Source organism: Cyclospora cayetanensis, unplaced genomic scaffold (assembly GCF_002999335.1).
Source record: "Cyclospora cayetanensis isolate NF1_C8 unplaced genomic scaffold, CcayRef3 CcayRef3_contig_158, whole genome shotgun sequence".
NCBI classification, from domain to species: Eukaryota; Apicomplexa; class Conoidasida; order Eucoccidiorida; family Eimeriidae; genus Cyclospora; species Cyclospora cayetanensis.
Window position 1 is genome coordinate 27,837 of NW_020312101.1, and position 23,450 is coordinate 51,286.

A 23,450-nucleotide genomic window follows, 5' to 3' on the forward strand; every position below is an offset into this window, starting at 1 on the left:
CAATTCGTCGTCCTCTTCTGGCCGTCCCGCCATCTCGCGGGTGGTCAGTGAGCCCTTCTGCCGTTACACTGTTACTTACTTGACGCCCTCCGTCATCTTCCTCTTTCTCCTTAATTCGCATTTTTCTTTTGCTACATTTAGCGCTGCCATCTCCCTCTTCCATTACGCACTTCCTGGTCGTGTCTCCGCTACCTTACCCCATTCTGCTGGCTCCACAAAATGTCAGCTGTTGAAGACTCCCTAGCCTCTTTGAAGGCAGATGTTGCCTCATGGCTGCACCGGCTACAGCATGGGTCGGACCCTCAATCTCAAGACCCTGTGTTTGAGGGGATGGTCAGAGACCTGCTGCAATACGACGCAACGCTGCAGGCGTTGGAACGGGGGGTTCGAGTGTACATGGAGGGAGTTGAGGGTTTGTGTCAGGGTTTAGAACAGCTCAGTGAGGCGGCGGTATTGGGTTTAACCAAGAGGAGTGACAGCTGTATTTGCAGAGACGTTTGCCGCTACAGAGAGTCCATTCACCGCATCAGCAGGGCTGACGCTCCCCATGCTGCTCTGTCTCGTCTAAAAAGAGATTTGGCGTTTAATGTTCTGGAGCCGCTCAGAAAGCACAGAGAACACAACAAGCAGCTCAAGCAGCAGTTCCAACTGAGACGAAGAAGGCTCGCCGAGCTCATCATCGCAAAGCGGCATCTGGAACGGATACACCAGCAGCACCTAGACAAGGAACAGCCGCATCACGCAGAGGCGGAGCGATGCTCTGGAAACGGTGCGGATGGAGAGGATTGCGCAGAGGAACAAGGGTTGATGGATGGAATCATCCGGGGGAACCGCGTGGTCGGAGTTCCTCCCAAGGGGAGTTGCGTTCCTCAGTCTTCTTCTCTCGGCGTTTCAGCTTCTCTGTCTCGCGCATTGCAGGACCATCAGCGGAGCGGCTGTTATGATGGAGCGACCGCTGCGGCGGCAGAGGCCGCAGCATCGGCGTACACCAGCTTCAAGCAAGTTGATGACGTTTTGTTTGAGTGGCTCCAAGTGCTTGAGTGCTACAGATGCGACATATTTGACTCTCTTCTGCAGACTCTCAAGTACCTACAGTACGAGTTTTTCGCAGGGGCTGCCCATGCCGTAAATTCAGTCCTCCCAAAGAGGATGGAATTCCGGCCGATGGTGGAAATGACACCCCAACAGCTTCTACCTTTGGTGCGGCCTAGGGTTTGGGGAAGACAAAGACTACGGATTTAGGCTTTCGGGGAGTCGGTATCTATCGATTTAGACTTGCTTGTTCGTGAGAAGGATAGTTTGTGTTGCAGTGTTCAGGGTGTGTGTTTTTTGCGTAGGTGGAGTTGGAGTTAGAGGCTCGCGCCAATAGTCCTCCTGTAGACCCCTCTTCCTTTTCCTTCGGCTCCGGAGGTGGTGTATCGGCGACAGAGAGGCTCCTAGATAGATGGGAGCGAGAGGCAGCTGCGGATGCTGCTGCAGTTGCGCCTGCATCATCGTCGGCGCCAACAGGGTCCTCACCTACACATCTACCAGCAGTAGAAACGGCGGCAGCAGATGTCGACATATTGTCTTTGGCGGTTTTGACTGGCCAGGGGTTTGGGGAGAAAGAATCCCGATTGGCACTCTTGCGTTTTGGGAATGACACACAAGCAGCACTTGAGTGGCTGCTAGACGGGGGTGCAAGCCTACTGCTGGAGCAAGCGGCCCCGCAGGAGCGAAAGCAGGAGCAGCAGCAAGGATCCGACAATTCGAATTCTTCATTGGTAGCGGGATCAGGATCGGGAGGTGCTGCGGCAACGACGGCAGCCGTGGCAGCAGCAGCAATGGCAGCAAGCGGTGAGCTGGACGAAGTGCGCCTCCCGACAACACTCAAGTGGGTGCAGAAGCTGAAGGAGGCCAGAAGGAAGGAGATCCTTGCTTGGAAGCAGCGAAGAGCCGAACGAGATGCTGAGCGGGAAGTTGCCTCTGGTGATGCAGGCGGTTCTGCTGCTGGTCCTAGCGGCAGTCGAAGGAGTAGCGGCGGTGCACAAGGCAGAGGTGGGGGAAGGAGGCCAGTGGCGAGGGATGGAAATATAAGTGCTAAGGAGAGGCATACCGTTAGAGGACGGATGCATTCAGGGCATCACATACCAGACCTTCAAAGGAGCACCACTGGATCCCGTGCCCAGTGCGAAGCTGTAGAGTCGCAGGAAGACGCGAAGTGCGATGCTCCTGCTCACAGCGGCGACTGCAACGGCAAAGGCAGTGACGAATCCGCATCAGGGGGCATTTTCCCTTGTGCTGCAGCTCTTCCCGAGTCTTCAATCACCGAAAGCTCAGAACCGAAGGGGCCTCCGGAGGTGCCAGATGTGGACGAGAGAGCCACGAGGGTTGAGAGTTCCGGAGGAGTAGATCTGCTGAGTTTGAGCCCTGAAGGGGCCCCCGTAGCAGCAGAAAATACGGCTGCCGTGGGTGCCCCCGGCATCAGTCTTTTGGATTTGGAAGAGGATGCAACAAGCTTTGGTTCCGACCTAAAGACGTTGCCGCTGCCTGGCTTGTTGGGGTCTTTCGATGCGTCCAAGTGCGCGTGGAGCAGAGAGAAGGAAAACGAGAGGCTCGTGAAGGAGGAGACGCTGGCACTACGGCAGCGGCTGCAGCGTGAGGCGGAAGCAGATCGCGATCAAGGAGTGGGCAGGGAGAACGAGAGTGAGACAGTGGAAGGCTGGGATGCGTACCCAGTGAGGAAGGACTCCGCAGAAAGGGAAACACAAGGGAGTCGGAGAAGCAGCCCTCCAGAGGCGGAGGAAAAAGTGAGGCAAACAGCAAGCGCGGGACCCCTTCTTTCGGAGGAGCAGGAGAAATGCGACCCTTCCTACACAAACCTGTTGTAGGAAGGCGCTCGAGGGCTTCCGTACAGCAGGGTTATGTGGGAGGGCTAGGAGCTTTGGTAGGCCGCCCATCGCGCGCTGCAATACCAGCGTCGCAGTGTTCTATTATACTACCTGTTGAGGCCTTGTATTCTATGGACCCCTATCCTGGGGCCCCGTAATGAGGACTTTCTGTTAAAGTGTGTATATCGAAGTATCGTTTGTGCCTTTTCCCGCCTATCTAGGGCTTTCAGTATTCCATAGCACTGGCCACTCGCCTTTGCTGCCCTCCCCCATGCGCGATGCCTTGCGTCTGCTATCCGCCAGAGCGGCAGTAGGCGACTTGGGGGCACCACTGCTGGGCTGTGGGGGATTCCAACACCGAAAGTGCAGGTGCACCAAGTAGCAAGGAAAGGTCTGTGCAGTTCTTATACCCGCGTATGCTAGGCAACGCTTGCTCAGGAAACACCATTAAAGGTCCGAGAAACGACTGGACTGCCCGAAGCTCAAGGGTCAAGGCTTCAGATGCCTCAAGTTGTTAGATCGCTCAGGTCCTTTAATTTAGTCACACATGGTCATTGGGGCGGCCACCGGGGGAGATAGGGCAGTCCCTCTACTCGTGGTAATCCCGAGGAGCTTTCCTGAAAATACAAAACATGCAAAGCCCCAAACGACAATGTAACCCTGCACGGCACGAAAGTGTATCACAGTGCAGGCTGCATACTGTGGCCTCAGTGCAACACTGAGGTGTTGGGTCTGGGGTGCCTCCGCCTTACGCTGTTGCTGCACCCAGGAAAAGCTCAGAAAGATAACGAGCACCTGAAACGTACATCACTCAAGAGAGAGTCCTAAAAGTGGGCGAACAAATACGGCCTTGTGCCAACGTAGAAAGTAGGGCCTAACTGCTTAACTGCCGTGCATTCTGCAAACCCCTGAGCGAGCACACCCTGCTTTTCACCTTGAGCACGAGGTTTATGAGCGACAGCGAGAGCGCAAGGCTGTGAATTTCGTAGGTCCACCGAACTTGCAGGTTTTGCGGCTCTGGAAAGCACAATTGAGCCTCCCCCTTGTCACAGGCCCATGTAGAGAAGGCAATGAAGTGCCAGGTAATATCAACCAACGTCGCAACGGAGAGCAAAACTGCAAACTGACGAGCACTCCGCACCAGCCTCCGCATTCCAGCGGTGGTCTTCATGTCACTCTCGACGCACCAAATATGGTATCCTAGCAAATACAATACGAAGTTGAAGTCTGCCCGGCCGAGGCAAGCAAACAGTGAGCTAGGCAGCAACAAATACAGGCACAGGATTATCAGGCCCGTAGTGCCCCTGAAATTTGGCAAGTCATCATAATGATGATCACTAGATGCTGCATGCTGCAATGAGGGAGGCGTGGCCGAATAGCAATAGGGACCCATTGATGGATATGGCATGTTACTCCTTGGCGCCTCTACCGGGGAAAACGCCATCGAAGATCCCTGAGGCGCAGGGCCCCCATACACCGGATGTGAGACTATATACGCGCTTGCCATTGCTTTAGGGTAAGGAGGAAGGAAAGGGGGTTAAGCAATGGCTCAAAATAGATACACAACCGAACAACGCGGCCGGTGGTCTCGGTGCACGCCCCCAGTCCACAGCGTTCACCTTATGCATTGGGTGAGGGCTTAACGCAGACCAGGGGGATTTTTTCGATGAGTCTCGTTGGTTTTTTGACGATCGTATCAATAGTTTAGCTTGCAGGCTTGCACGGTGCTGTTGTCGGCAGTGGCTGGTGACGCGATTGCAAGAGGAAGGGGAGGTCCGTCGCCCCCTAGCAGTCTGTACGAACTAAGATCAAAGCCCAAAACTTGACCTTTCTCTGCGCTTCTGTACAGAGTAACCATAATCGGGTATGTTTTCTCAAATGGCTCGGAGGCCCGATCAGGGCACCGGACGGGGTGAGGCGAGGGTCATTCGCGCACTTGGAGTCAATATACGCAGACTTCGCTCTTCGCAGAAGTCTTCAGAGCAAAATTTAAAACACTAAAAGCCCATGCCGTAGAAGCGCTCCCTAAAAGGAAGCTGGGTAATGGTTCCTTTGACACGTGTCTGAAGGCGGCGGACGGGTCTGCTGCGGAAGCCGAAGGGTGCCAAGACAATCAGGCGGATACGGAAATTTCACAGGGTCACACAAGGAGAGTCAAATCTTCCTTTCGCTCTTTCAGTGACATTTGGCTAATGGGAACTTGCAGGACCGCGAAGGTTTCTGTTTCGTGCAACACGTGTGCGTACATTTCATGAAACCGCTTGACGGTAGCACAGCCGGCAGGAAACGCGTATGAAGGAGGGATATCTCAGAGTATCCTTTATACAGTCCATTTACGTCATTAAAACTAAACACACTTGGGATAGCGAGAAGACAAGGGACCGTATGAGCAGCTCCACTATGATGATCTGGTGATCTGCGGCGTTCATGAAATCGGCTCTTCTTTAAAGCAGACCCCCACGCACACATGTCCACATATGAACCAGCTGAGTGCAGTCCCTTATGAATTTGGCCTTATCTCAAAGCAGGTTGAAGCCCATCTGTGAGGCGATGGATCAGTGGTTACCTTACTTACAGAAATGGCAGTGAACCTACTGAAAAGCTCGACGGGACTACCTCGGCCTGCGTGTATGTGATGTGACCCTCTACTTAGGGTGTCAGCATGCAGACACTTTACTGCAAACCCAACTCAAGCTAATACAAATTTATTGAGTGTTCTTAGAAAAGCTTTTCGATCCCGGTGTGTGCAGCTCTCAAAATTCCCGAAACGAGGGGAGGACAGCTAGGCCCGCGTAGCTGCACTGTTTAAGCACTACGATCATTCATAGCCAGTTGCACGTAGCATCTAGCGCGCACTCATACAAAAATGTATCTTCTTGCATAAGTTACACTACTTTGCAAGAACTATGTACGGACAGGCAAATCGACTATTCAATATTCTACGAGTACGTGGGAAAGATAACTAACGCACTAGGGACTTAAGTGCTGTTTAGCCCACTAAAGGTGGTGTAGCAGTGTCAGGCATATATGCTCGGTTGTCAGTTTTTCAGAAGACCGCATGCGGCCTCTCTACAGCTTGTAAGACTAAATGCAACAGGTCTTGCCTCCAGTGGCAGCAGCAAGGCATTTGAGGCCTCTAGATTCACGGGCACCCAGGGGTAGGAACAAAGCCCCCTGAATCCTCATGCGCATGGGATCCTCCAGTGGTCCGCGAGCAGCTGCGAAGCCGCTGCAGGAGACCCTTTGCCACAAGATCGCCCCGTGTTGCCACTGTTGGAAGCGAAGTAACCGCACTCGGAAACCCTGGGCCCCTCGCAAAAACGTCTGCTTCAGTAAGAAGGCCTCCGTTGACTACGTGGCCGCTTGAAGAGCCGTCTGCACCACAAGCAAGATGTGCATGTTCATTTGAAAAAGCTGCAGGCACTGTCCCCGTTTTCCGCAAAAGCCCCCCACAACCACTTTACCCTTTCCAGGGGGTGGTATGTACCTCCTAGAGCACTGTGCGGCCTTTGAACGAGCGTTCCATCCTCCAAAAGCGCCTGCTCGCTTTGTTGCAGCATTTTCCAGAGCCTGAGGTAGCCGAAGCAGCAGAAGCAACAGAAACAGAGTATCCAGATGCCAGCTTGTGCAAAATTTACACTTTACTACTACCTCGAGTAACCAGCCGGCATGGTGAGGCCATGGTTCAGTCAAACTTGACACCACAGTAAGGGGCAGCGAGTCAGGTGGGCAGGTGTTCAGAGAGATGGACAAACGAACAAACATCGAGACGGACAGACGCACAGATATCCCCTTCCTCCCCACACACATAAACAGCAACAGTAGGAGACAGAAAAACACAATCGTATGCAGAGGAACAGAGAGGGGGAGAAATGAGGTGCATGAGAGTGGCCGAGAGGACTGTGAAGATCTCACAGGGGAGAGAAGGAGGAACTGCGACTAGAGCCGTCACTAAGTATTCTCTGTGCCAGTGGCAAGTCGGAAAGCGTGCGGAGAGAAAAAGAAATGCGGGATAGGAGAGGTAGCCATTTATCTCCCTGTACGCCGGCTCGAAGCTGAGAAATCATCACCACACCCATACATGGAAATACATACTCGAGCACACCCAGATGAGCATGAGCGAAAAATCCGCACGCTGTAGTAGGGGCTGGAGTTCCTGAAGTCCATCTCTCCCCGTTCCCCTAGCTGTGCACCGAAGCTGAATGTGCCAGTTCAAAGGAGGCGAGCCGTAAACTCTTACTTACCGAACTCAGACAGAGAACGGTGCGAGGTCTCAACGGGGGAAAGCGAAGAGCTGCACACAGAAGGGTGAATGAGAATCCCTATCTTGCGGCTAACCCATTTTGCTGCCTCTTGTCCCTGCTCTGTCCAGTCATGTTCAGCGGAGCATCAGGGCTTAGGCGCATGAGGCTCACTTAGTTGCGAAAGAGCAGCAACCGACACGCAGATGAGGGAAGGAGGGAGGTCTAAAGACGCAACTTGGGCAGCTCGTGGCGTTGCGGGGGGGCCCTTTGCTGCGAGTCCCTCTGATGAAGCCCAGTCTGATGCACGCACAACACAATCTAAAGCCTGCAAAATCGGGGGCTTTCAGCGATAATGAAGTTTTGAGCTTGATTCCCCTTTCTCCAAAGCGTCAGTGCCAGCCGTTAATCTTTGTACCTGAGAGGTCGATATCGATCGACGCAGGACGGCGATCGTCGCCAAGAGCCGCTCGTGAAGCCCCCGTTCTTCGCGCCGCGCGAGGCGTCTCCAAAGCTGCTGTTGCTTCTTTTGGTGAGCTGTGGCTATCCAGGCCTTCTGCACTGGTGGCATCTGAGAACAAAGTGGTGCGTCCACCGGAGAGGAAGCCCGTGTGTAGGGGTTCTCCTGGGGGTCGATGAGACTCGAAAATAAGCGTCGGCCTTTCTGGAGGCGCCATAGGAGCCAACGCCTCATAGGCCACAGCCTCGAGGGCCTCAAAGTACTCCGCAACGACCTGCATGCACACACACACAACACTCTGTGATCGCACATTCTCGATATGCACGGCATACCAGCGAAGCCTAGGGAGCCTGGTTCTATGGCGTTGTTGATTGGGAGGAGCTCTAAACTTAAGAGCGGCAAAAATCACCTCAGAAGGACGAGCGCAGAGGCCTTGCTGCTCTTGCTGCTGTTGAACCTCTTCTATCAACTCGGGTGTGAGGAGAGCCCCCACTGCCCAGCACAAAGCCTCCGCAAGAGGGGCCCCCTGAGGATTCGAATGTGCCCTAATTCCCTGCACGATTTGGTGCCGCTGCTGAAGCTGCGGCAGTTCAGAAGTCAAACAAGGGCGTCCGAGAGCGAAAGTTCTCAAGCGGAAGGCGCAGCACCAACTGACCCCACACCACGCACGAGAAGGCCTAGAGACAAGGTTGCCTCCTCTGCCCAGGGCGAAGGGGGCAAAACAGTCTCTGGGAGCCATATTTTTTTTATTTATTTAAGGCCTACCAGCAAAGCGGGGTTGAGAAGGAGGATATTTGCGGTCGCTTCCACGGCGCGGCTTTTGAAATCGTCAACGAAGAAGCTCAGGGGATACAGCAGGGAGAAGCGCTGCAGCAAAGCCCTAAACAGCTCCGCTGAAAAAAATCGCAGGTCACAAAGAAACGAAGGACCTGCCACCCTTAGCCTCATGCAGACAAAAGATACATCGGCGGAGCGATCTGCATCCAGCGCTTGTCACGACGAAGGGTGGACTACCTCTGGGTTGAGGGTGAGGGGCCTGCAGGGCCTCTTTGAAGAGGATATCCAGACAGAGCGGCACGGCTTTGCAAACGGCCGACACCCTCGGGCTTGCGGGCAAGCCTCTGCAGCAAAAAGAAGACACGAAGCCTGCATCTCAGGCTTAAGCTCCGCGGACGCGTCAGAATCGAGTAGAGCAGCAGCGAAAATTCGTCCCCCGTTCTGCGAGCGCGAGAACGAGTTTTCACAGAGGTGACGAGCTGGGAACCACCCTTGTTAGGTGTGGCTTGCGGGAGGGTTTGGGGTCTGCTTCACTCGCAAAGACGCATCAGCCGCTGCAGCTCTTCCTCTGACCGGCCTTCCCACATCACGGGGGCTTTATCTGGAGCAGTGGCACAAGCACACAGCACGCTCTAGGTAAGGCCTAGCAGATCTCTTTTCTCTACGAACTAGCGCCCCTTCGCAGGATGCCAAGGCTAAGGTTTCACGTTCTGAGATACAGGTTTGCGCCTTGCTTGAAGTCGCTGGCCTACGCGTTTCCGTCCTAAGGAGGTACTTTGATGCAGCCAGAAGCAGAGGGCAGCAGAAATTCCCGGGGGGCCCCTGGGGCCCCCACTTTTCAAGGAATGCGGCAGTCAACGGCAAGTCCAGCAGAGCGTTGCAGACCTCCCCGAAAGAACCGCCTGCTGCCTGCACAACACACACGTCCCAAGCTCCAGACTCCGAAGCAGAAGGCGCACGCTGCGGGGAGCAGGTAGTGTGGCAGAGCGGAATGACTCAGCCAGCTTTGAAAGGTGCTAAAGGCCTCGCGATGGCTGTGTGCGTGGGGGCAAAGGCTTCAAGAGAAAGATAACGATTTCGCACGTACGATAGAAGGAACGAGGAAGCGGAGGAGAGAACCAACTGACCGAGGATGAAATGCAGCCAACATGAAAATGGAAGGAAAGTACCTGCGCGATGTAGAGACACACAGTGAGAGACAGATAGAGAGAGAGAGAAAGACAGATAGAGAGAGAAAGAGAGAGACAGATAGAGAGAGAGAGAGACAGATAGATAGAGACAGACAGAGAGACAGACAGAGAGAGACAGACAGAGAGAGACAGAAAGAGACAAACAGAGAGAGAGACAGATACAGAGAGAGAGAGAGAGAGACAGATACAGAAAGCCCCTTCAGCCTCTCAATCCCCACGGCGCTCTCATGAGGTCCTGTGGGGTCAATCCGTTGTTGCACAAAACTTCAGTAAGAACACGGTTCTAAAATTCGTGCAGTTACGATTAGGGTTTAGGACTGGGAGCTTGCCGGAAGAGAATGTGTGGCTCTATGTGATGCCGGGCGTTGAAGATGGCTGCGACTGCTTGGATACTGCAGAGAGGACTCTGCGTTTGCTTGGGGTTAAGCAGGAGGAAGAGGTTGGCGTATATTCCCTCGAAGAAGCACAAGGGGGTTTGCTCGACAGATGAACGGAGGAATACGAGGGCCGCTAAATAAAAGAGACGCAGCCCAGAGAAGCCGCCTAGCGGACGCTCGGCTAACTGAAGCGCACACCACAAGCCACAGACTCTCACGACTCAACAACGCCTGCCTCCTTACTACTCATTTCTTCGCTCAGACTTTCTTCGCGATCTCTTGAGCATCTTTGTGATGGGCCCTCATGCAGTGCCTCCTAGGTTGCTGTGCTCCTCTGGGGCTTTGCAGAGAGCGTGAACTCACGCGTTTGATGGCGACGAATGCTTGTTGTTGAATGTCTCTGCTTGCAGGCGCCAGTAGATACAAGAGTCTCACCGCTTCGACTGCTGCAGCGTCCATGAGCTGCGCCTCGAGCACCGCACCATTGACAACGGCACATCGGCCAAGCCGTAAACAGCAACTGCTGCTGCTGCTGCTCGGCGTGTCTCCCGACAGAGCTCTTCCGGATCCTGTGGGGCTAATAGTGCTCGTCCCTGCGCAACAAGCCGCTTGCTGCTGCTGCAGCTCGGCCTGCTGCAGCACTCGCAGACAATATCGAGACACAGCACTGAAAAAGGGGTGGGGGGGGCACCCTGAGGGATCCTCCTCGAGAGCAGGAGAAGGTCTTGAAGGAAGCCTGGGGATGGCGTTTGCAGGCGCTGTGGCATCTCTGGGCTGCCCTTGCTGCTGCTCTTGCAGCCGCTCGTGGGTGTGGTGGTACGCCTCCTGCTGCAAGCTCTCGCCCTTGTCGATGAAGCCAAAGTGCATCAAACGGAAAAAGGCCTCTTCTCTCACGCGGGATCTCCTGAGGCGACGCACAAGGAACGCTTCTGTTTTCTACGTCCTAAAGGGTCTCCTTCCCGCAGCTCGCTACTCCGTGAAAGCGCTAAAAAGCTTCTTCGTGTGTCCGTCAGTTGCTTACTCGGCGGCTCCGATTGGAGTCGCATGCACGCGAAGGATCCAAGGCGCAAGACAGGCGAAGAGCTGCGAATGCATCAATTCTTCGTCGGAGACGGACTGGCTTCGGCAGAGGCAGCTGAAGAAGTCTCTAAAGCCTCACACAGTTCAGGAAGACAGGAGCCAAAAGGCGTGGGGGCACAAGAAAGGCCTCAAAAGCCACAGAGAAGCATCTAGCCATGGCTTCCGCCTGACTGAGCGCGCAGCTGGTACAAAATGAAGTGTGTTTTGTTGCGGCTTTGGCATGCGGAGCAAGCTGACCTGGAAGGTCTTCCATCGGGTTCGTAGAAGGTGTTGTCCACCTCTGCCTTCCACAGGTGTTTGAGCCATGAGGACAGAGATTTCTTCTGCTTGTCTTTGCCTTTGGTGCTGCTCCTGCTGCTGCTGTTGCTGTCGCTGCCGGTGGCAGTGCTGCTGCTGCTGCTGCTGTTACAGCGAAGCAAGAGGTGCTGAAAGGCCTCCTCTGCAAGCGCAATTTCCTCTTTATAGGTGCAGAGCGGCCGCGCAGACAGCGCCACAACCCGTAACAGGCACGAGAGGGAGAGCAGACGAACGGAGAGCAAGGGAATGGCGCCTCCTTGTACAGCCGTCTGCGTGCAAGGCAAGCCACTGGACGCTGCGGACTGCTGCGGCTGCTTCGGAGGGCTGGAGAAGGCAAAAAGGCTCCCTGGAGATGAGGTCGAGGAGGATCCCTGTTGCTCTGGCGTCTGATGCGGATCCTCAGCAGCAGCAGCAGCAGCTGCAGCTGCAGCCGCTAGAGGGGCACCGCCTGTGGTGAAGCGTACGAACGTTCGCGCATTGCTGACCAGCACTTGCGGGCTGTGCAGCTGCAGCAGCAGCAGGAGAAAGCAGCAGAGCTGGTTCATGGAATACAGCGCCATGTTGCTGCCGACGCCTTCGGAGAGGCAGCTCGGTAGGGAGCAAAGAGAGGGGCCCCCAGGGGGCCCCCCGGGAGGGCCCCCCGTCGGGGCCCCGTCGGAGAGGAAGTCCCAGGGGCGCGGTACGCGCGGAACCTCTTCGGAGCTCGGGGGCCCCTCTGAGGGTTCGTCTTCGGCTGCCCCCATGCGTGGGGGCCCCTCCCCCGCACTGTGCGTGGCAATCGAGACAACGTCTCGAGGGGCCCCCGAGGGGCCCTTTCCCTGCTGCTGCTGCCGCCGTGCCTTGTGCTGCTGCTGCTGCTGCTGCTGCTTAGGGGGTGAGATGGACGTGAGATGCAAGAGCAGCTGGGAGAGGACGAGACGCAGACCAAGACTCCCACAACCCCCTGTGGTGGCAGCGCCAAGGAGGGCATACAGCATCACCACGCAGCGATGCAGCAGCTCCGCCGTCCTCTGAGGAAAAGCGACATGCGCAGCGGAAAGACGCCGAGCGGGGTCAAGGCCTTAATTGGGGTGTATTTACACTGCGAAAGGGGCAGCCGTGCTGAGAACGAACGTGGAGAGGCCAAAAGGGAGAGGGGTGAAGGGGGAGGGGGTGTTGTCTTTGAAAGAGCCGCGAGCACACACGGCACATCAGCAATCCGGCAGCAATGCAGCAGCAATCAACGAAGCATCACTAGCAACCCCAGTCATCACGCCTCAGACACGCGAATGCATCTGAGTGACAAGCAAGGCACGCTTGGCTCAAATCGAAGAAGGCAGGACGCAGAGGGCAGGTGCGCTGCTACCGACAAGCCACGCCTGGCAAAATGGCAATCCCTTGCAAAATAGCGGCGACTTTCCGCTGTTTCCCACCCCTCCCCCAATCTGCCTGCACAGAAGCACGCCTAAGGGCTCACTGCTGATTGAGCCGTCGGCTTGAAGAGCAACTTTGGGGGAAGAGCACCGCAGGAAAGCTGCGTATAAAAAGCCCGCAGTTCAGCTGCCGCCGCGTTGCTGCTGCTCTTCTGCTGCAATCGCTCAAGGGCCCCAAGCAGACCCTCCATGACCTTTTCTGAGGCTTCCATATTCAAGCGGCTGGTGAGGGCCCCTACTGACTTAAGGAGGCCCTAACATGCAGTATCACTAGACGCGCGCCTCCGCCTTCCCGAACTCGTCATTACAGCGGAGATCACCTCGAACTGGATAGCCGCTGAGGCTCCTTGCTCTCTGAAAGGACCTGATGCGAGCGATTTCCCGACGGGAGGCCGCTTAAGAGCTGACGTAGGGCTCCTCAGCAGCTACCGACATTGTAAGCCTTTCTGCTGCGGGCCCATGGTGTTGACGGATAGCAGAACAGCTCGGGGGTCAGAGGCAGCCTCAGGGATCAACAGCGGATGTGTCGTTCAAATTGATTCGAGACAAGTCGGAGGAGCTGGGGTGAGTGCAGCCAGCCACCCCAAGACATCCCGGCAACGGGGAGCCAGCAGCAAACCCCAAACTCCAACCCTCTTGATCAAGCGAAACGAGCACACCGATATAAAACACATAATAAATTTCTTCAATGCTTGGATTTTTCGCCATGGCCTCTTTCTGCATTTCAGGGGTTGGCGCTGCAGTTTGCTGGTTTGCTAGCATTCGCCAGGGGCCCCCGCCATCGTCGACCTCGGGGGCCCTCGTAACCGGTGGCTTCCTTCTCTCCGGCTATACCACTCTTCCAGCGAATTCGGGGCCTGACTAGTTACTGTTTGACATTTATCGCTTGTTGATTGCGTTCTAAAGCAGTTCTTGTGCTTTCTTCGCGTGTGTTGTCTGGACCGCCTACTGCAGCACCGAGCTGCCTAGAGAACTGACCGAATTCCATTGATGCAACCATATCGACTGCAGAAACTCCTTAAGCGCCTTCTCGGTTGGCTCTAAGACCTCCACAGGGGGCTCACGGTCCCCCCGTCTCCCCCGTGCAGTTCACCATGTCGTTCTCGGCCTCTGTTGGCGAATTTTCTTGTCAGGCTGAGGATTGCGAGCACTTCTTCGGGCTCTCATCCGAAGATGAGAGTGCGTTTGAGGCTATTTGCGCTTGCTCCAGAGGCCCCTGTGGCGGAAGGCAGCGGCAAGGACCCCCCATCCCGCTCAAAGAAGCACTGGATGTCGTGGGAAACTTCAGTAACGCGGTGCAGGACGGTTGGGGGCTTCTCTGGGAGAGTGCTGCACCGCCTCCACAAATCTCATAGACTCGATAACCGACTGTATCCTGTTACGGCTGGTTTTGCAGGCCTCCTCCACAGGAGTGGCGACCTTCCCCTCTCGCATTTCTTGAGTGCTGCTGCTGAGGGCGTTGACGAGGGAGGCCAAGCCCCACAACAGACGGAACGCTCTCCGGGGAAGTCGAACAAGGCGTTCCCGTCTTCGCGTGAAGTTTGCATGTGGGTGGTCGACGCGGACAAGGCGCTTCTGTTTCAGCGGGAGGAGATTCCAGCTGACACCAGCAGCTCCCTTGCCAGGGATCCCGCCGGGGGAAGCCTCAAGGGCCCTTCCACTGCGGGAAGGACGCCGCATGGGCGTTCTTACTTTTGGAAGGTAGGCGCCAGGCTGTGCTTGTTCGAGGGCTGAAGGCCTGTACGTTTCTGCATTGCTGAGTCTGGCTTTCAGCTGGGGTTCTTGTGGTATGCGACTCGCGCCTTTCGGCTCATCCGCCTCGTGCAGGAGCTGATGCATGCCGCGACCTCCTACGTCCGCTCACGCCTCTGCAGCAAGGAACCCTTGCTCTTTGGCGTTTTGCTGTTCAACGCGTACGCTAGAACTGAGGGGGGGCCCCTCCCTGGAGAGAGCAGTGGCCAGAAGGGCCCCGCAGACTCGGTGAGGGAGGGCCTGCATGCAAAGGGAACGCCGCGTCGGAGGCTGCCTCTTCTGCCTCTCCTCATGCCGGGAATCGCCGTAGCGCTGCCCCTTCAGGAGGCGACCATCAGCACGATAGAGGATCTGGGACTGCTTGCAAGTCTGGATAGAGAGCAGTTCGAGGAGGCCTTTGCGGAGCCACCCCAGAGGCCCCCCTTTACAGGTAGGAGGAAGTCGAATTTCGGACTTGGTGGCTCCCCTTTCTCGCCGGCAGCATGTCGATTTACAGACGTCTTCCTTGAGAAGATTTCGTGCAGAAGGCCGTGGCGGTGGAAGCCTTAGGCTCCTTTCAAGCCCTTATTCTTCGCGTTTTGTTCAGACCTCTGGTGGAGTCTGGGGTACATGCTGGCTGGCGTGCAGCAGCGGCAGAAGCGCCGTGAGGCGTTCCTGCAGCGGGTGTTCCTTTTCACGAACAATCCCGATCCCTGCAGCAGCACAAGCAGGGGCGGCGACTGCAGGGGCGAGGAGGAGGAGGAGAGGCGCGCATGCATGCAAAGATTAAAGGATCTCCAGTCGCAGCAGGCCCAGTTTGTGCTGTTTCCTCTGGAACACCACGGCAAGTCTCGCTCTAGAGGCCCCTCCCACCCTTCTGCTGCGTCTCTTCGGAGGCGCATGCTGCCGCGCTCACAGCTCGCCACGTTCTCCGTACTTTGCATTGCATATAGGAAAAAGGGGTGACGCCGACGATCGTGTGTGCAGAAGGCAGTTTTGACGCCAGTCTTTTTTGGGACGAGGCCCTTGGGCAGGATGCCACGGAGGCGCCATACTTTCTCCTTCTCAATACCGTTCAGCAGAGCATCGAGTACTTCGAAACCCCAACCCCTGATCTCGCGTTCTGGCGATAAGCGTTCCTCCTACGCCTCCCTCGTTGAAGCTCGCTTGCTACACAAACCAGTAGAGTGGGGATTTGTACGGCGCCTCTGATCCTCAAGACAAGTCTTCCTTTCAAACGCCTGCGGTTTGTGGTTTCAGCCGTGCAGCGCGGCGCTCGCGTCTGCTGTCGTCCATGCAGTTCTACTTGACGCCTACCTTCTGCCTTCCCGTTTGCTTGTACACTGCACTATCTCCCCCCCGACTTCTGAAGCCTGAGCCTATTCTTTTACCCTTGGGGGTTCCATTGCTGTCGTGCCAGCGCTGGAAAGCCGAGGGATGGGAACCTGTAGCGCCTTCCGCAGCTTCTAAAAGGCTAGGGAGTTCACAAGATGCCCACGAATCGGATACTGTCACCGGAAGAGAAGCAGGTGCACCCCTAGGTTCCTCTTTAGATGCTAAGCAGGCAGGCCCCTCGTGGACATCCCCAGAGAGTCGTGGGCATGCAGAGAAGGTAGTCTTGGTTTTAGAGCACGGCGACAGAGTTATCGAAATGGCGGAAGAGGATCTGCGCGGTCTAAAGGTGCGATTTTTGTTCTGACGCTCAAGCACAAATGAGAGGAAGCACACAGGGGGTTTTGCTGCACGCATCGCGCCAGCAGGCCACGCGCCTGCGTGTTGGCTCATGCTTATGCGTGTCGCCTGCTAGCAACTGCAGACTTCGAGGTGTTTGTCTTTTGGCTTGTTCTATCGGTTTGTGTTTCGTTTGCTCAGAGGTATGGTCCTTCCTGCATGCGCTTGTTGGGGTTCGTTCCTAGGGGCCTCATTTCCCCTGAGCTGAACGTCGCAGCTCCAGTCTTCGTCACTGCAGCGAGTCACATCCTCGCGGAGGCAGCGAGGCGGAGGCAACTGAGGCTCAGGCAGCAGCAAGCAGAGGCCGCTGATGGAGGAGGAGGGAGCCACCGAGGAGGGGGCAGCACTGCGAAAGCGACTGAGACACGCGATGCCAGAGCGTATTATCGGGAAGCTGACCGCGTTACCTCCAGCTTGATCATCGCCATGGACAGTCAGGACGTGGTAATTGCTGTTGGACTTAAGCCCACATTATGCAAACACATAGGCGCGGGAGAGAGGATTTCTGCACAAAAAGGGGTTCACCGCTACCGTGTGAATGACTTTTGGCAACTGCGCGCCTCTGCATCTACATACGTATCTGTGTTCTTGGTCTGTAGCTGGGCGTCTTGTTGTTCTCTTGGATTTAGCAGTGTGTGCGTATGGGCGTTTAATCCCTGCTGTGTTTAGGGGTCATTCCGCTTGTCTCTCCTTGCACTCCTTGTGCCAGGCCCGCTGTAGTAGGGGTGGCTGAAACCAGTAAAGATCCATGTGCCTCTCGTGTCGCAGCCGCTTTGTTTTTTATGCGTAGGCGGCGGTCGTTGCGCTTGTGCCTCGTAAGGGGGCCCCCTTCATGCTGGGGGCTTTGCTTCCGCAGGTACGAATTCGCTGATCCTTGTTGCGGAGAGCGCCCACGCGCTCAAAATCCCCTGTGTGTTGCACGGCAGGAAGTTTGTGGGGTTTCCATGCTGCCGTCGAGGAACTCGCATTACGAGGATGTGGAGGGAGAGGGAGGGGGAAGGGGCTCACCTCGGGCCGAACTAAGCGGAAGCGGCGGTCGAGCGTAGCAGCTCTCATTACAGCACGCTCAAGAGCAGCGGAGCAAAGAGGCACCTTGATAAAGAGCTGTCTATCTACGCTTCTCCATCTTCCCTGTGCGGTCTCCGTGTGCAGCTGCACGAAGTCGACAGTCGGGGCGTCACGGAGCATTCCTCAGGGTTTTACCTCTTGCGATTGCCATTTAGAGGAGAGTTGAGGGCCCCCTCCCTGCCTTGGTCTCTCTGCAGCGTCTCCCCCTCTTTTGTGTCTTGCCTCCTAAGCGAAGCGCGTTCCTACACAGAACCCGCCAGCCATGAGAGCGCTCACGAAATGACGGAGAGGGAAACGCAGGTGCTCAAACTAAGCATGCACCTCGCGGAGATCCTGAAGTGTAAGTACAGCCCCGTCCCGTGCCGTCCCCCTCATTTCTACTCCTTCTCGAGGCTGCGGCTGCCTGACCTGTTGAAATCCTCTTAGGCTGGCATTCGTGGTGTGTGAGCCAGAATATAGGGGTTTACAGCTTGTGGCTGTCTGCAAATGCGCAGGTCTAGAGCTTTTAGATTTTGACGTACATCAGATAGTCAATGCCCAGCGGCAGAAACAGATAGCAACCTTGGAGGCATTTTCCCTCCGTCTCTCCCTCCCTGCCAACCCTCATGATCCTCTGCTCCCTGATGCAGAACGATTTTCCGTCGTCGACGGGCCCTTACTCGAATGGGCGCAACGGTCTGTTACACTCAAGACGCTGCCTTCGGGGACCTCCCTTCCAGGAGCTTGCTGCCCTGTAGATTCTCTTCAAACTACTCTCCTACACGCGTTGTAAGGCCTTAAGGTGTGGTGTCTTGTCTCCTTTGCAGGGTTCGGGACGCAACAGCTGGAAAAGACGAACTCCAAGGTTCGAGGAAGCGGTGCATCCTCTCCGGAAGTCCTCATACGGCTGCACCTGCGGCCTCTCGTCAGGACGCCTCGGCAAATGCAAAGGCTGCGAAGCACCCCAAGAAGCTCTGCTGTGTTCAGGAGGAGGGCTTACTTGCTGAGAAGTACGTGCTATCGCTCGTGGTGTCTGACCAGCTCGAAACCCTCACCGTTGCGCAGCTTCGGGGGGCTTTAGGGCGCTGGCGACAAAAGACGGGGGGCACAAAGGCAGAGCTCATTCAAAGGGTGAAGGACTACGTTACAGGCAAGGAGCAGCTCAAGTAACTAAAGACTTCCACGGAAGAGTTTGGAGACTGGGCTTCGGGCCTCAGCGTATGTTGTTTTCGACTGCCGTTCGGTCAAGGCAGCGACGTTGCTCATGGAAGTCTGCTCTATTAGGATCTAAGGCCTAGCTAGGGATTAGCATTAGGTGGTTCGTATAGACACATTAGAGGTCGCGTTCCATTTACTGCTGCACGTGGAGCAAAACCAAGGAAACGGAATTTTATAGGGGAGAACAGCCAAGGGGAGCTGAGATTGGCAACCATTAGTGCAAAGAAGGAGCCAGTAGAAAAGGAAAATGCTCGAAGAATAGGAGCAAAAGGTGTCAACGACTCGGGGAGAAAGGAATGCATAAGCGGAGGCATAATATGATGGACTCGGGCGTGGCACCTTTAAATGACGTAATACCTTGACTTTCCTGCTTTCAAGCAACAAACAGCGTTCCAACCTTCTCTTTCTTCCCCGTTTCCTCTTTTTTCCAACATTAGTGCTCACTGGGCTTAGACAAGTCGTAGCTGCTACCGTTGCACAAACCGGTAGGGGCACACTGAGGAGCTGCGCTATTTAAACGTTAAACTTATTTGGCATCTACATCTGCCGATGCTGCTATGCATCAATGACTTTCAGCTCTTCTTAACTGCGTTGACGAAAGATATCCCCCAATAAGTCCACCCCAAAGAGTGGTTTCCACTTCAGTGGTTACACTAGTAAACTAATCGAAGCACAATGCTATATTGGATTCAGTAAAAGCCGCTTTTCCCTTTCTGCGGAATAGACATGATGCCCAAACTGTGAAGATTATAATTAGCAGCTTCAGCTTGAGGGTTGTGTGGTTAGCATTCATGTTTACGAGGTCAGGGCTTGTATCGATACCTGTCCGGTGGCTCCCGGGGATTTTGGTGGAAGAGCGTAGAACATTGGCGGAGCAGTGAGAAATCAGGACTAAGAAAGCTTTTTGTTAAGCAAAATATATTATACAGCAGAACTACCTAACGAGCAGTACGAAAATTAGAAGAGCATGGCCAGGGATAATATTGTGAGAGCGGGAAAGATTGCGTCGCAGCACTACGGGGGCCTCTGGGTCGATGGCTCCTTTTGCTTTTTTTCAGCCTTGTATTTTCATGTTCTTTGTTGATTTAACTGGCTTAGTCTCTCATTACCACTGAAGCAGTGAGGGAATCCTTTCCAATTCGTCTTCTTTCCTCTCCCTGGCTACGAGCCAGGCTCGTTTTTGCTGTGCCTCCTTCGCTTCTGTGCATCTAACCACCCTGGGGTGCAATTTCTGCTGGGGGAGGCACTACAGAGCGTGTTATCTGGCTGTGTACCCTTTATTTTATGGCACCGTCCCCTCACAAGCATTCACAGAACCCATATGCGGCTGTTAAGCAGAGGCGCTCGTCTGCTGCTGCTCTGCGCGGCAGCAGCAACACTCAACTGCAGCAGCAATGGAGCTAGCTCATCTCGTCTCTTCCCTTCTCTTTTGCCAGTTGAGGGATCGTCGTCCGCCCTAGATGGGGGCTTAGATTCGCTCTCCTCTTCCCTCCCCTCTTCTTCTGCTGTGCAATTGTTGGAGAGTGGCCACACGCCGCGTCGTCTCTCTTTCTCGGTAGCCATGATAAATCTTGCCACTCAAGTGGCAACGAACCAAGAAATACGGCAGCTCATGAAACAGTGGACGGGGATGGTGGGGGAGATCTTCAAAGGACCGGACACCAGCGAATCCAATATTCCATACTACTGGAAAGTTCCGGAGTGCGTTTTGACCGTCAACTTTTATTCTGTGGCCGATATTGGGATCTCCGATTCGTCCAAAATTTCCCTTGCATACACTCCAGTTCATAATGCTATAATGTTGGGCTATGTTGAAGAAGCTGCGGAATGGATTCAAGTTTTCAAGAGACCATTTCCTAGAATTCAGTTTCTTCATGTTCCAGCTGAATGCATGGTAGATGAAAACACGACATACTCTGCCTTTTGCACCAAGCCAACTGGCCGGTGCCTTATGGTTCGGCTGGACATCCATCTTACGCGTATCACCAAGCAAATGATGACGACACTACAACCTATACCCCCAAATCAGTTTATTCAGCAACAGCTTGATGAAGGATTTATGATTGATGATGCAGTGGATATTTTGAAGGCCCCAACAACTGTAGGAAGACTACTGTTTGACTCGCTTAACTGTATCATGCACACCAGAGTGGCGGCGCTGAGTCCTGAATACATCTATGTATACCATAACTCCCTAGATCACTCCATTCGGGTCGATGCTATGAGCAGCAAAAATGAGTGGAATAGAAGGAAAGTGATTCTACCTCTTGGCTGCGGAGGGACAGAGGCGAAGGACTTCACAACTGTGGTAGTTCTGCAACAGGACGGCCACTACAAAGTCTTGGTAAAAGCTGCAATTGCTAGAGGCACCGATTATAATAGAGAGTCCGAGAGCAACATCGAAATCAGAAAAGGGAAGGACATCAGGCCAACATCGGAGCTCAATTACGGAGAACATGATCCCGCAGATATGTATCCGCATGCTAATTTCATCCCGTTCGAGTCTATGATTGTTGGACACCCATTCTGAGCGGTCTCTTGCTCATTCTTATGCTTGCTGATGCTGCTTCTGCAATGTTGGCTACTGTTTTTACGTGCTTTGTTTAGATGGGGAAATATTCCGGCCGCAGTACAAGACAACCGGCATGATTTGGCACACAAACACCTGAGAAGAGAACAGGGGCCAGAGGGGGGGTCAATTTGAGTGTGCTGCGGTTTTCTGGTATGTGGTCCTTTTCGCAAGACTTCAATGACGCCAAATCCATGGGTAAACAACCAGATCAGGATACGTGTAGGCCTATCAGTACGCGGGTAAGACTCTCGCTTGCGTGCCTTTTCTCCGTTTGAACGTGGCACACTATGTTAAAGTACTCACTCCAACTGTTTTATCCTTTTGAATCGAACCCTAATTAGCATTTCACATCATAGCTGGGATGTAGCGTAATGGGTCCGGTAGTCGCAGTGGGAAGCTTCGTGTGTAGGGTTCATTTTTTCATCTTGTTCACTAGAAGATGCCCGAGGTCTGCGTCTTTGGCACTTATCACGAGCTCAAAGTACCGACACTAATGGGAGATGTCTCCTGGTTACCAATTTTTCTCCAAGCGGGTTAATTTCGCTTGTGGTAAGATACATCACCTCAAATAAAACGCAGCTTGCATTTAGCATCACCAGATTGCTACTAATCTAACAAGCTACAACTCGCAGAACATAGCTTTATTGCAATGAACGGAACCTGTTGAACGTTGCCCTTGCGCACGTTTAAGCGGTGTTCTCTTACTGTAGACACCCACAAGACTGGATCTGGACATATGGGCGCTGTTTTAAAGTAGCCGTGGCACAACAGAAGCCTGTAAAATCAACCATGATTGATTTAGTTATGCCGGAAGAAATAAGAACACTTTTGCTTGGAAGCTCTTCCATTCTATTCGAATGGAGGAAACGGGTAAAGCATTGCCATTTGACCATTGCACGGACGACCAGTCATTAGCTGTCCACTTACCGTTGCATTGCAAATTTTCTTTGGAAGTTAACGGTATCGGCAGTCAAAAATTGTATTTAGCAACCTTAAATTATGAAATAGACCGTGAATTTACTGCTAAAGTCGGCCACGGTGTTCTGCTTTCAGCGGACCACAAGCTGGGTGGTGCACCAGCATGAAAATTGGACAGGGGTGCCCTGTTGGGCGCGCTCTGTTGCTTTCACGATCCTCAGTTTCTGCTGGGTAGCTGTTTCCATTGGTTGACTTGAATTTGCTGCCCTTTAGGGCAAACCATTTCTGTGAAGTGCTGCTGGGTCACTTTTGTGCAGTTTCTCTTGCGGCTTCCCCCCATCCTCGCAGCTACCAAACGCCAGAGAGACGCTCGTGTACCACTAAGAAAACGAGTCGTGTCTACTCTCTTATGCCTGCTTGAAGATGGCAGCTGTGAGCCCCACAGGTGCTCCAGGGCCTAGCAGCATGTCAGACCCACTCCTAGGGGAACCTTCTGCCCCAAATGCTGCACCAACCGCCTCCAGCAGTGGTGTCAGAGCCCCTATTAGCAGGCTTTCAGGGGTTCAGACGGCTCTTCGGGGGCCTGTATCTATAGGGAGCCTTATTCCCGTTTCTCCTTGTCCGCCATTGGCTTTCGAGAGCCGCATCCAGTCTGTAGATATCATTGCTGCATCTCCGCACATCTTAGCCGCTTCAGGGCGCTGCGGATGGAGCCCATGCTGTTCTGGAGCCAACGGCCCTCCTTTTGATTGGATTGCATTGCTGCATTCAGCATCCAGGTCTCTCAGTACTGCCCCTTCCGCTGCCGCAGTGGAAGGCATCCAGCAGCATACAGCCTACAGCAGCATACCACCGACAGAAGCAGCAACTCCATACCTGAGCTCGGATGAGCATGAGAGAGCTGTGCAGCTGTTGCGTGCCCTTCGGTCTGGTACTGTGCCGATCGGCGAGACCGCAGATTTATCGACGTTGGTGCAGCATAATGCAGTTGTGTTTGGGGGCGTGAAAGAGGTGAACTCAGCGTATAAAAGCGCCTGGCTGTGTATATACGCTTGTTTGGTGCTCGCTTTGCTTCTGGCACCTCTAGGGTGGGTTTTGGTGCTGTTGCTCACCATCTCTGCAACTGTACGGCGCACACTTGATGAATATGTGCTCTATTGGATGGGCCAAACATGCAGCAAAGTTAATTTGCTCCTCTTTCCATGCGGCGTGGCATTGATGCTGCTTGAAGGATCTGCTGAACCTGCAGCTGTCTCCCCCGATGCTGCCGCTGCTCTAGTGGACGTTGAGCTTGCTCAGCCCTATGCTCTGGGGGCCTCCCGTGAGGGGCTCCACGGGGCCAAAGTGTGGGTCTTGAGAGTCTTCATGCTTCCTCGGGAGATAACGATACACCACAACCAGCAAACGGAGGGCAGCCGGGACCAAGCACCTCCCCAGCAGAGCGCTCTGGGTCAGTCCACGGAGCACACGCAGGAATCCATCATAGCAGAGCCAGGGGCGAAGTAACCCGCTTTAATTCATTGAGGTAG

At 54.4% G+C, this 23,450-nt stretch overlaps 6 protein-coding genes across 6 annotated transcripts; 5 read left to right on the forward strand and 1 right to left on the reverse strand.

The window, feature by feature from the left end:
* Positions 1-219: 219 nt before the first annotated feature.
* On the forward strand, positions 220-6,530 carry LOC34618921. Its single transcript, XM_026336965.1, has 3 exons — positions 220-1,200; positions 1,338-2,666; positions 6,456-6,530. The coding sequence occupies exons 1-3, from the start codon at positions 220-222 to the stop codon at positions 6,528-6,530; spliced, it is 2,385 nt and encodes a 794-aa protein (XP_026192750.1).
* A 251-nt stretch (positions 6,531-6,781) lies between these two features.
* Positions 6,782-12,035, reverse strand: LOC34618923. Its single transcript, XM_026336966.1, has 13 exons — positions 11,858-12,035; positions 11,493-11,740; positions 11,274-11,367; positions 10,810-10,867; positions 10,279-10,639; positions 9,184-9,308; positions 8,586-8,692; positions 8,387-8,464; positions 8,065-8,297; positions 7,530-7,845; positions 7,286-7,432; positions 7,115-7,164; positions 6,782-6,925 (listed from the first exon to the last, which is right to left on the reverse strand). Exons 1-13 carry the CDS (start codon positions 12,033-12,035, stop codon positions 6,782-6,784), a joined length of 2,139 nt encoding a protein of 712 aa, XP_026192751.1.
* Positions 12,036-13,798: 1,763 nt separating this feature from the next.
* Positions 13,799-15,568, forward strand: LOC113147204. The gene is made up of 5 exons (XM_026336967.1): positions 13,799-13,932; positions 14,114-14,405; positions 14,535-14,886; positions 15,043-15,279; positions 15,423-15,568. Exons 1-5 carry the CDS (start codon positions 13,799-13,801, stop codon positions 15,566-15,568), a joined length of 1,161 nt encoding a protein of 386 aa, XP_026192752.1.
* A 757-nt stretch (positions 15,569-16,325) lies between these two features.
* Positions 16,326-17,578, forward strand: LOC113147205. The gene is made up of 3 exons (XM_026336968.1): positions 16,326-16,610; positions 16,957-17,022; positions 17,504-17,578. The coding sequence occupies exons 1-3, from the start codon at positions 16,326-16,328 to the stop codon at positions 17,576-17,578; spliced, it is 426 nt and encodes a 141-aa protein (XP_026192753.1).
* A 319-nt stretch (positions 17,579-17,897) lies between these two features.
* Positions 17,898-20,961, forward strand: LOC34618925. The gene is made up of 4 exons (XM_022732238.2): positions 17,898-17,959; positions 18,041-18,363; positions 18,523-18,741; positions 19,868-20,961. Exons 1-4 carry the CDS (start codon positions 17,898-17,900, stop codon positions 20,959-20,961), a joined length of 1,698 nt encoding a protein of 565 aa, XP_022588254.2.
* Positions 20,962-22,344: 1,383 nt separating this feature from the next.
* LOC34618926 lies at positions 22,345-23,450 on the forward strand. The gene is made up of 3 exons (XM_026336971.1): positions 22,345-22,738; positions 22,781-23,249; positions 23,282-23,450. The coding sequence occupies exons 1-3, from the start codon at positions 22,345-22,347 to the stop codon at positions 23,448-23,450; spliced, it is 1,032 nt and encodes a 343-aa protein (XP_026192756.1).

What these genes read in the sequence shown, in the direction of transcription:
- LOC34618926 (XM_026336971.1), top strand. Translation starts at nt 22,345, where the DNA reads ATGGCAGCTGTGAGCCCCACAGGTGCTCCAGGGCCTAGCAGCATGTCA. An exon ending in TTCCGCTGCCGCAGTGGAAG is followed by an intron (nt 22,739 to 22,780) that starts GCATCCAGCAGC and finishes TACCACCGACAG; the next exon opens with AAGCAGCAACTCCATACCTG. An exon ending in CTGGGGGCCTCCCGTGAGGG is followed by an intron (nt 23,250 to 23,281) that starts GCTCCACGGGGC and finishes GGGTCTTGAGAG; the next exon opens with TCTTCATGCTTCCTCGGGAG.
- LOC113147204 (XM_026336967.1), top strand. Translation starts at nt 13,799, where the DNA reads ATGTCGTTCTCGGCCTCTGTTGGCGAATTTTCTTGTCAGGCTGAGGAT. An exon ending in AGAGGCCCCTGTGGCGGAAG is followed by an intron (nt 13,933 to 14,113) that starts GCAGCGGCAAGG and finishes CCTCCTCCACAG; the next exon opens with GAGTGGCGACCTTCCCCTCT. An exon ending in CCAGAGGCCCCCCTTTACAG is followed by an intron (nt 14,887 to 15,042) that starts GTAGGAGGAAGT and finishes CGTTTTGTTCAG; the next exon opens with ACCTCTGGTGGAGTCTGGGG.
- LOC34618923 (XM_026336966.1), bottom strand. Translation starts at nt 12,035, where the DNA reads ATGGGGGCAGCCGAAGACGAACCCTCAGAGGGGCCCCCGAGCTCCGAA. An exon ending in ACTGCCGCATTCCTTGAAAA is followed by an intron (nt 8,693 to 9,183) that starts GTGGGGGCCCCA and finishes TTTTTGCTGCAG; the next exon opens with AGGCTTGCCCGCAAGCCCGA. An exon ending in CCGTTCTCTGTCTGAGTTCG is followed by an intron (nt 6,926 to 7,114) that starts GTAAGTAAGAGT and finishes ATGATTTCTCAG; the next exon opens with CTTCGAGCCGGCGTACAGGG.
- LOC113147205 (XM_026336968.1), top strand. Translation starts at nt 16,326, where the DNA reads ATGCGCTTGTTGGGGTTCGTTCCTAGGGGCCTCATTTCCCCTGAGCTG. An exon ending in CCATGGACAGTCAGGACGTG is followed by an intron (nt 16,611 to 16,956) that starts GTAATTGCTGTT and finishes TTTTATGCGTAG; the next exon opens with GCGGCGGTCGTTGCGCTTGT. An exon ending in TGGGGGCTTTGCTTCCGCAG is followed by an intron (nt 17,023 to 17,503) that starts GTACGAATTCGC and finishes CAGCCATGAGAG; the next exon opens with CGCTCACGAAATGACGGAGA.
- LOC34618921 (XM_026336965.1), top strand. Translation starts at nt 220, where the DNA reads ATGTCAGCTGTTGAAGACTCCCTAGCCTCTTTGAAGGCAGATGTTGCC. An exon ending in CCCAACAGCTTCTACCTTTG is followed by an intron (nt 1,201 to 1,337) that starts GTGCGGCCTAGG and finishes TTTTTTGCGTAG; the next exon opens with GTGGAGTTGGAGTTAGAGGC. An exon ending in AAGCAGATCGCGATCAAGGA is followed by an intron (nt 2,667 to 6,455) that starts GTGGGCAGGGAG and finishes AGGTAGCCGAAG; the next exon opens with CAGCAGAAGCAACAGAAACA.
- LOC34618925 (XM_022732238.2), top strand. Translation starts at nt 17,898, where the DNA reads ATGGGCGCAACGGTCTGTTACACTCAAGACGCTGCCTTCGGGGACCTC. An exon ending in GACCTCCCTTCCAGGAGCTT is followed by an intron (nt 17,960 to 18,040) that starts GCTGCCCTGTAG and finishes TCTCCTTTGCAG; the next exon opens with GGTTCGGGACGCAACAGCTG. An exon ending in AAAGGAATGCATAAGCGGAG is followed by an intron (nt 18,742 to 19,867) that starts GCATAATATGAT and finishes CTCTTTTGCCAG; the next exon opens with TTGAGGGATCGTCGTCCGCC.